Raw genomic sequence first — 10,719 nt, 5'->3', positions numbered from 1 at the left:
TTAGCCCATTAAAGTCGCAGCTCTCACTGGCCAACGTAAATTTACATCGGACCCCCCCCCTTGTCCGACATAAATTTACGTCGCGCCACCCCCACCCGACGTAAATATGCCCCTAAAATCATGCACCTTTCATTTTTCATTCCCGCGCTCCCTATTTACGAAAACTAATAACCCTTTTCTCTCATTCTCTAAGTCTCCCAGTGCGTTTGTTTCTACATTGGACGTTTGTAACTCTCTAAGTGTCTACACATTACACGTTTGAGGTTAGTTTCTTGTCTACGCAAATTTTTGGTTTATTTTCTGCAATTTGTTCATCTAGAACGGGCCGTTCTGCAAGCAGTACAGGCCGTTCTGCAAGCAATACGGGCCGTTCTGCTTAAATATTTTGTATTGTAAATTGTTGATCTGGAACAGCCCGTTCTGATTTTAGTATGGGCTGTTCTAGATGCATTAAAGATGGAATTTTTTAGGCATTGAGCTTTAGTTTACCATCGTATTAGTAGAAATATATATGGATTTTATCCAAAATTACTATCGATTTTTTAGGTTTGTAGTTTAGGTTAGAAAAATTATGAATAACTGAGTTAATAGTTAATTTGTGTTAATATATAGATAATGAATCGAAGTTGGATGAATGCAAGTCGCATTAGTCAAGAGTACAGAAATGGAGTTGAAGAGTTCTTGGAATTTGCAAGAGAAAATGGGAAACCCATCAAAGGGGCATATTATTGTCCATGTGTTCGTTGTTTGAATCAGATACGTCAAGAAGTTGGAGAAATACGTGATCACCTGTTTATATATGGTATTGTGAAGAGTTATATAGTATGGACATGGCACGGAGAAATATTAGACATTCCAACAGTGTCAACACCTGAAAATTTTGAAGGGATGGACGATAACTTAGAAGAGATGATACGAGATGTTGGTGAAGAAAATTTTTGAAAGAGCACATGTGTATGATACCTTAAAGTCTGATTTTGAGCAACAATTGTACCCAGGATGCAGTATGTTTACAAGATTATCAGCAAGTTTAAAATTGTTTAGTTTAAAAGCAAGAAATGGCTGGACTGATAAAAGTTTCACAGAATTGTTGGAGTTGTTGAAGGAGATGCTTCCAAAAGATAACACGTTACCTAATCGCAACTATGAGGAAAAAAAGATACTATGTCCAATGGGTTTGGAGTATAAGAAGATACACGCGTGCCCTAATGATTGCATATTGTATACAAATGATTTTGCTACACTGAAAGTGTGTCCGACATGTGGATTGTCGCGGTTCAAAAATAAAACTGATGGAAGTAGTGGTGAAGAAGAAATAGAAGGTCCCCCTGCTAAGGTCTTATGGTATTTGCCAATAATACCTAGGTTTAAAAGATTGTTTGCCATTAAAGAGGATGCAAAAAACCTCACCTGGCATGAAAATGGTAGAAAATGTGATAATTTTCTTCGACATCCAGCTGATTCTCTGCAATTGAAGAGGATTGATGAAACATTTCCAGAATTTGGTGCAGAGTCAAGAAACTTGAGAATTGGTCTAGCTACAGATGGCATGAATCCTTATGGGAACTTAAGTAGTAAACACAGTTCATGGCCAATTTTGTTGGTCATTTACAATTTGCCTCCTTGGCTATGCATGAAGAGAAAATATATTATGTTGTCTATGATGATATCAGGACCCCGACAACCAGGAAATGACATAGATGTGTATCTTAGTCCATTGATTGATGACTTGAAAATATTGTGGCAGACAGGAGTGGAGGTCTTTGATGCATATCGTGAAGAAAAATTTACCATGCGTGCAATGTTATTTTGCACAATAAATGATTTTCCAGCATATGGTAACTTGAGTGGGTATAGTGTGAAGGGTCATTATCCATGTCCTATATGTGAAGAAAACACAAGTTATACCCAATTGAAACATGGGCAAAAAACTGCGTACACTAGGCATCATAAGTTTCTTGTTCGTAGTCATCCATACCGCAGATTGAAGAAAGCATTCAATGGATGTCAGGAGGATGAAATTGCCTCGACACCGCGCAATGGTGAAGAAGTCACTAGTAGAAAATAAGCATATTACGTCACCCCTTTTACGTCGAAAATACGAAAATTCGACGTAAAAAAAATGCGGTGGCATTTTTGTAATTTTTGTGAACTTTTTTACGTCGCACCTGATAGGGTCTAACGTAAAAAGTCCAATCTACATCGGAGGTATGTTTGTCCGACGTAGATTTGACATTTTACGTCAGACCCTACCAGGTCCGACGTAAAAAAGACGCAAATTTGAGTAAGAGAGTGCGAGGTATGTTACGTCACACCGCACGCATTCACTTTTCATCACTTTTCATTTTTTTCTCTGTAAACCCTCTCCTTCTCCTTTTTTACTGAATCATTTTTTTATTTTTTGCAGAGGAATGAACTCTTTGTTACTCATTTTCACATTGTTGCTGCTCCTCAGGTATGAAACAAGGTCTCGTTAACACTTTTCTACTTAGCATTGCTACTCTGGCTATCTGTTTTATTCGATTTTTTGGTTGTTCTATTTGTATAGGTAGTGGGCGTTTTTTTTTGTTGTTCTACGAAGCAGAATGGCTTGTTCTACAAGCAGAACGGGCCGTTCTGATTGTAGAACGGGCCGTTCTGCCTGCGTTCTTATGTTTTTTTTTTGTTTTTTTACTACTTTTTTACGTCGGATTTCGTAATGTCCGACGTAAATTTATGTCGGGTTTGCAGGTCCGACGTAAAATTTACGTCTCCCGCTTCTACGTCAGTACGTTTTCTAACGTAAAAAGCCTAAAATATCTTACGTAGTACACCTCTTTTGTACTAGTGAGTATATCAGCGGGTCAAGAACATTAACATTGTGTTCGGAAAGACGCAAAAGAAGTCAACTGAGAAAAATATCTGGAAGAAACGATCAATATTCTTTAATCTTCCTTATTGGTGCAAGCTAGATGTTAGACACTGCATAGATGTGATGCATGTGGAGAAAAATGTCTGTGATAGTGTAATTGGGACATTGCTAAACATCAAAGGAAAGACTAAAGATGGAGTGAAAGCACGACAAGATTTGGTGGACATGGGTATACGTTCTGAGTTACATCCTCAGTCTATTGGAAGACGCACTTACTTGCCTCCAGCTTGTCATACTCTATCAAAAAAAGAAAAAAAAAAGCTTTTGTGAGTGCTTACACAGTGTGAAAGTTCCACAAGGGTACTCCTCAAATGTTAAGAGTTTGGTGTCTATGCAAGATTTGAAGTTAATTGGTTTAAAGTCTCATGATTTTCATGTCTTAATGCAACAACTTTTGCCTGTGGCTATTCGTAACATTTTACCATCTTCTGTTAGAGTTGTTATTACTCGATTGTGTTTATTCTTCAATGCCATTTGCAACAAAGTAATTGACCCTATAAAGTTAGATGAGTTAGAAAATGAAGCAATCACAATCTTGTGTCAATTGGAAATGTATTTTCCACCTTCATTTTTTGATATCATGGTGCATTTGATAGTTCATTTGGTTAGGGAGATTCGATTGTGTGGCCCGGTTTATCTTAGATGGATGTACCCTGTTGAGAGATACATGAAGATCTTAAAAGGATATGTCAAGAATCAATACCGCCCAGAAGCCTCTATTGTGGAGAGGTACATTTCAGAAGAAACCATTGAGTTTTGTTCAGGGTACATGTCGAAATCAGAACCAATAGGAATTCCCAAGACTCGACATGATGGGAAACAATTTGGTAAGGGTACTCGAAGTTTAAAGATTAGAACTGTGAGTCGAACAGAAGTTGACCAAGCACATTTGTACATATTGAACAACACTGATGAAGTAATTCCTAACATATCTGAACACATAGATGAAATCAAGATAGCACACCCCCGGATGAATGAGAAATGGGTATTGAATGAACATAACAAGAGTTTCTTAGCTTGGTTCAAGAAAAAGGTTTATGGTGAGGTTAATGCTTCTGATACACTTTTGAGACTCGCGCGTGGGCCTAACAACGATGTCATTACATTTGGTGGGTATGACATTAAGAAATATTGTTTCTATACAAAGACAGAAGATGACAAAAGTAGAGTACAAAATAGTGGGGTTACAATTCAGGCTGAGGCTGTGCACTTTGCTAGTTCAAAAGATAAAAATCCCATTACAGCATTCATGAGTTATTTCGGAGTCATGGAAGACATATGGGAAATTGATTATGTTACGTTTAGAGTGCCTGTGTTCAAGTGTAAATGGGTTGATGGCAATACGGGTGTGCGGACAGATGATTTAGGATTTACTTTGATTGATTTGAATAAGGTTGGTTATAAGGATGAACCTTTTATTATGGCATATCAAGCAAGACAAATTTTTTATGTCAAGGATCCATGTAATGAGAAATGGTCAGTGGTCCTCGAAGGAAGAACCATGCATGGAACTCACGAAGCTGAGTCTCTAGATATGCATGAGACAACGTCTTTCTCTACCAGATCATTTGGTCCTATTACGGACAATGAAGTGGACGAAATACATGCTATTCGAAGTGATCATGATGAAGGAATATGGGAAAACATTCCAACCTAATAGGTTTCTGTTTGTGTATTATTTGTTTTTTTATTAGTTATTTTGTTGCTATATTGTTATTATCTTTTTTACTTTATTTGTCTATTCAATTAATTCATTGTTTTAATAATGAGAGTTTAATTTTTTCAGGATTATGGAGGATTCTGGGTCTGGCAGTGGAAGGAGGGAAGGTAGATCTCTCACCTGATTGTCTGGGTTGACAGCTGGACGCATTGCCAAGGAGAGGACACCGTGATGGAGGACCATCCTTTGTACTTCACTTCATGTGAGACCCATCACATGGTTCATGGTTATGGCCAATTTGAGTAGTATAGAATTTATTGCTTTATTCCAATTTTACCCTTGTATTTTGGGGTATTTTAGTCATAGGATTTATTTTCCTTGTATTTCCCATTTTACCCTTGTATTATGGGGTGCTTTAGATGATTAGGTTTTTAATTTGGGCTAGGGTATTACACTAGAAGGGTGACGCATTTTTGGTGAGTTTTGGATCTATTTTTGGTGATAGAAAGGCTTAGGCCCAAGTGGAGGGTAAAGGTTGCATGATCATATCATGCACCTTGATGTAGCCAATCTAGACCCATAGATTCCAAACTTGGTCACCAAGTAGCATCTAGGGTTCATTTGGCATGTCATTTGGAGTGCATTTGCCTTATGAATTTCGGCCATGCATGTCCCAAATGAAACCCTAGATGCCTCCCCTCCTATAAATACCCAACCCCCCACCACTTGTAAATACTTTGGATTATATGAATTTGAGAGAGCATTTTCTTGCCTCAAATCCTATCCTTAGTCCCTAGGTTAGTTTCGGCTAACTTCCTTTATTCTCCACCCTTGGAGAGTGAAACCCTAGAGTGGCCTCCACCTACACTTGGAGTGAGCCAACTTGAGCAACCATTCACCAAACACTTCCGCCACCCTACATCCCTTCACGCCTAAATTCCTTTGTCCACCATAAACCTTCCTTTTATCCAACCTTTGGTGAGCCTAGATCAAGGGCAAGGCCTTCTCCTTCATTCTCTACGTCAGTCATGGAAGGAGGAAGCCATCAAGTGGTATCAAGAGCCAAGGTTCATCAAGGGTAAAATCTAGTCCTTATTGTCTTCTTGTGTGTCTTTTTCTATTCGGTCATTTCTCTTCTCCTTGTCTTCTCTTGTGTGGCCGAATAGTTTTGGGTTCACACCTTGTTCCTTGTGAGCCTTCCTTGCCATTTTAGGTTTCCATTATTAGGTGTTTCCATGCTTTTCATTTTCTTGAGTCTCACATGAACATGAAGAACATGCTATGAACATGCTTTTGATTTTTAAATCTACCTAAGTTTTTTCATCTTATGTTTCCTATATTTTGTCTACAAAAATTCCATGTATGTGCCAAACACTTTGCATGATTACATGAACAAAAAAAAAATGCCATATTGCATGATATAGTGGGCGTGACATATAGCTTTCATTCTAGGAGTCATTCATGCATGCTACCTAGTCCTAGCATGTTCTAAGTGATTTTTGATTTCCATGTGTAAACATTTCCTTGCACATGCATAACCGCCCACTTTCCCTTGCATTCTCACTTGATTTAGTCAATTTTCTATGCCTAAAGAAACCCTAAAAGAATCTAAGAGGTGTGCTGAAAATTTTTGTGCAAACAACTTGTACTAGATAGTACAAGTCATTTTCCACTCAAAAGATACCCTAATCACCTCTAAAATCACGCCACTTGTCCTCCTCTCTTTCTCCTAAAATTTGACCTAATTTTCACCACCCACAAGTGAAAAACCTAAGCAACAATGGGCTGAATATTAAAGAAAAGAACTTGGACCCAAGGAACATCAAAATTTGGACGTGAAAATAGAACAAAAAAAAAATAGTATCAAAAAACAAATTGACCAAAAAGGACTTGTTGCTAGACTTGTGGACTTGGACCATTACCTTTGCTATTGGAGTTGGACTTGTGACATTTTTGAACCAATTGTGAGACCATAGAAGTGGCTGGACCGAATCACTAAAAGACTTAATCAAGTGAGCTTAAACACTAATCTATTCTAGTGCCTTTCTAGGTTTAATCTTTTGTGTGCTTCCTTCTTTTGATTGAGTCTTAATTTTTAGTTTCTCTTTTCTTTGGCCTCTTTTGTTTTGTCTTCATTAATTCCCTCTGAGTTTAGCTTTCCTAATTGTGCTTTTTCAGTTTTATTTTCTTGGACTCTTGCTCTTGGGTTGGTTTCATTTTGTTTGTAGGTGAAGATCAACTCTAGCAAACTTTCACACCTTTGGTGGATTTGAGTGGAGGAGTAAACCGAATCCAAACCTAGCCTTTGGAGGAAGATACACCAAAACAAAAGGAGTGTCTAAACACTTGGAGAGGACTAACAAGTTTGTTTTTTGTGAAGGAACCCAAGTGGAGGAGTTTGAAGACTTAGACTTGTGTTTTTCATAATTTTGCTTGTTTTTTTTTCTTTTTTTCGGCCTATTGTGTTTTTGGGCCTTGTTTCATTCTTTTGGTTTGTAATTTGGCCATTTTTTTAAACCTCTTCAATTTGGTTTTAGTTCGTGTAGTTGAAGGTGATTTGAAAACCTTCACCTAGGACCTCGGCTAGTACATGTTTAAAGTGCTTTCCTTTTTGCATGTTTTAAGGCTTTTGGTAGTATAATTGTTTAGGTTTCTTTTAACTAGTTATTTTCGTTTTAGAAGGCCTCTTTTGCCTACTAAGGGTCCGTGCACACACACACTTTATTGTTGTGCCAAATTGTTTGTAAGAAAAGTAGAAAAGGCTTAGTGATTCTTACTTGATAGGGCTTGGTTATTAAGTGATTTTTTGTAGTCCACCTCCCCTTGAAAGTTCACTTTGTACACTTAGGCCTTTCCTACCTATCTTACACCTTGAAAACCTTTTTGAGAAAACCATTTTATCACTCACTCTTTGTGAAAACTTTTTTTCCAACCTCTTTGAAAACAATTTGTGAAAACCTTTTTCTTGATCAAAGATGAGTGATCATTCTAGTGTCCATGGTCATAATTCTCATAGTACTAGTTCTAGTGTTAGGGATGAACTTAGGAAACTCAAGGAGTACCTAAGAAAAAAAGAAGAGGAAAATATAAAAAGAGAGGAAGAATTGAAAAGAAAAGAAAAAGAGTTTGAAAGAAATAATGAAGAAATAAAAAGATTGCTTGAAAGACTAGTTGTGGGAGGAGAGGCTAGTGGTTCAAAACCAAGAGTCACTTCTCCTCAACCCTCAAGAGGAAAGGGGCATATGTATACAAGTGTTCATGAGGAGGAAGGGCATCATAGCCAACCTCCAAGTGATATCTTCTTTAGTAGTCATCACAATGATGATTACTATCAAAGACCCCCAAGGTATCATAGAAATAGGGAGTCTTCCAATAGGGAACCTAACATCACTTTTCCCCCATTTCATGGCAAAGATAATGTTGAAAGTTATTTAGATTGGGAAATGAAAGTTGAACAACTTTTCTCTTGCCATGGAATAAGTGAAGATAGGAAGGTTTCTTTAGCAACCCTTAGCTTCCAAGGGCATGCTATGTATTGGTGGACCTCCTTAGAAAAAGAAAGGAGAATAAATCATGAGCCCCCAATCCAATATTGGAATGAGCTTCGTAGTGCCTTAAGAAGGAGGCATATTCCTCCATACTATGACCGAGAGCTTATGGACAAGCTACAAAGATTGAAACAAGGGTCCTCTAATGTGGAAGAATATAGGCAATCTATGGAGTTGCTAATGATGAGGGCTGGGATTAGGGAGGAAGAGAGGACCACAATCTCTAGATTTCAAAGTGGTCTTAATCTTGAGATAAGAGACAAAGTTGAACTTCTACCTTATAGGGATTTGAATGAACTTGTTCAACTTTGCTCAAGAGTGGAGCATCAACTTACAAGAAAACCTTTTCGAAAAGACTCCACTCCCTCTTATTCCAAGAGTTTTAAGAAGGAGGGCCACTCTTCCCTACCTTATCCCAAAGAAGAAAAAGAAAAACAAAAAGAAAAAGAAAATTCATCTTTTAAAGCACCTTCCAAAGAGTCTAAGTCAAGTGAAATCAAGTGCTTTAAGTGTCTTGGAAGAGGACATATTGCTTCTCAATGTCCTACAAAGAAAACCATGGTTTTAAAAGCCCACGATCACTATAGTAGCCTTAATGAAGCTACTTCATCTTCCTCTAGTAGTGAAGAAGAAGCCATAGACTCCGAGGAAGAAATTTTACCTTGTGAAGGAGACTTACTATTGGTTAGAAGGCTTCTTAACAATCAACCTAGTGACATTGAACAATCTCAAAGAGAGAACTTGTTTCAAACAAAATGCAAAATTCTAGAAAATATTTGTTCTCTCATTGTAGATAGTGGGTCAACTTCAAATTATTGTAGTACTAGATTGGTTGATAAGTTAGCCTTGACTACAAAACCTCATCCTAAACCTTATAGAATGCAATGGATCAATGAGGAGAGAGGTGTTGTAGTTAACCAACAAGTAAGCATACCAATCTCTATTGGCAACTATAAAGAAGATGTTTTGTGTGACATAGTGCCATTAGAGGTTAGTCATGTCTTGCTTGGGAGGCCATGGCAATTTGACAAGCACATAATCCATGATGGCCTCACCAATAAAATAAGTTTCCAACACTTAGGTAAGAAGTTTGTGTGGTGTCCTCTATCACCCTCTCAAGTGAATGAGGACCAACTCAAACTAAAGGCTAAGAAAGATGATGAAGAGAAAAACAAAAACAAAAACAAAAAGAAAAGAAAAGAAAAAAAGAATTTTTCCTTTGAACCTTAACCCTTGTGCCATCCTCCTTCTTTTGGTGCCAAAGAAAGATGGCAATGGAGGATGAGCACCTTTTTAAAAGCCATCATTGCATAAAAGGCACCCAATCCCTAAGATAGATGATTTGGTGAATGAATTGCATGGGGCCAATAATTTAAATGGTGATGCCTCTTTGGCTCTCTCCTTTCCCTAGCACTTTCATTCAACAAATTGTGTACTTAAGGATTGCATCGCTAAAGTTTTAGTATTTTTTTACTTCCCTAATTGTGGTTTCACATCTTTTGAAGGATCAATGGAATGGAAGAGCTTAAAGATTTGAGGTCAAATCCTTCTCAAGAAGGAGGGTATGATGGAGGACCATCCTTTGTACTTCACTTCATGTGAGACCCATCACATGGTTCATGGTTATGGCCAATTTGAGTAGTATAGAATTTATTTCTTTATTCCAATTTTACCCTTGTATTTTGGGGTATTTTAGTCATAGGATTTATTTTCCTTGTATTTCCCATTTTACCCTTGTATTATGGGGTGCTTTAGATGATTAGGTTTTTAATTTGGGATAGGGTATTACACTAGAAGGGTGACACATTTTTGGTGAGTTTTGGATCTATTTTTGGTGATAGAAAGGCTTAGGCCCAAGTGGAGGGTAAAGGTTGCATGATCATATCATGCACCTTGATGTAGCCAATCTAGACCCATAGATTCCAAACTTGGTCACCAAGTAGCATCTAGGGTTCATTTGGCATGTCATTTGGAGTGCATTTGCCTTATGAATTTCGGCCATGCATGTCCCAAATGAAACCCTAGATGCCTCCCCTCTTATAAATACCCAACCCCCCACCACTTGTAAATACTTTGGATTATATGAATTTGAGAGAGCATTTTCTTGCCTCAAATCCTATCCTTAGTCCCTAGGTTAGTTTCGGTTAACTTCCTTTATTCTCCACCCTTGGAGAGTGAAACCCTAGAGTGGCCTCCAGCTACACTTGGAGTGAGCCAACTTGAGCAACCATTCACCAAACACTTCCGCCACCCTACATCCCTTCACGCCTAAATTCCTTTGTCCACCATAAACCTTCCTTTTATCCAACCTTTGGTGAGCCTAGATCAAGGGCAAGGCCTTCTCCTTCATTCTCTACGTCAATCATGGAAAGAGGAAGCCATCACACCGGTTGAGGTGGATCCTCGTTCTGGCAAGGCATCAGGCCCAAATGCTGCCAAGTTTAAGAGCTATTTGTGAGTCCTAGCTCGACGACATGTTTCTATTATCATTCCATCATGGGATGACGTTCAGGAGGCTGACAAGGACCTCATGTGGTAGGATATTCAGGTATATACTTTTACACATCTCTTCAATATTATATAACTTAAATACATTATTT

General features: G+C 38.0%; 1 protein-coding gene across 1 annotated transcript; it reads left to right on the top strand.

The window, feature by feature from the left end:
• The first annotated feature begins 807 nt into the window (after window positions 1–807).
• Window positions 808–4,745, top strand: LOC145952915 (uncharacterized). The gene is made up of 2 exons (XM_083066033.1): window positions 808–4,571; window positions 4,698–4,745. The coding sequence occupies exon 1, from the start codon at window positions 3,243–3,245 to the stop codon at window positions 4,566–4,568; it is 1,326 nt and encodes a 441-aa protein (XP_082922159.1). The 5' UTR covers window positions 808–3,242; the 3' UTR covers window positions 4,569–4,571; window positions 4,698–4,745.
• The last annotated feature ends 5,974 nt before the right edge of the window (window positions 4,746–10,719 follow it).

Source organism: Cajanus cajan, chromosome 10, assembly GCF_000230855.2.
Source record: "Cajanus cajan strain Asha chromosome 10, NIPB_CcT2T_4, whole genome shotgun sequence".
In the NCBI taxonomy this organism is placed as follows: Eukaryota; Viridiplantae; Streptophyta; class Magnoliopsida; order Fabales; family Fabaceae; genus Cajanus; species Cajanus cajan.
The sequence above is the reverse complement of the archived record's forward strand: the minus strand, read 5'-3'. Positions and strand labels throughout refer to the sequence as shown.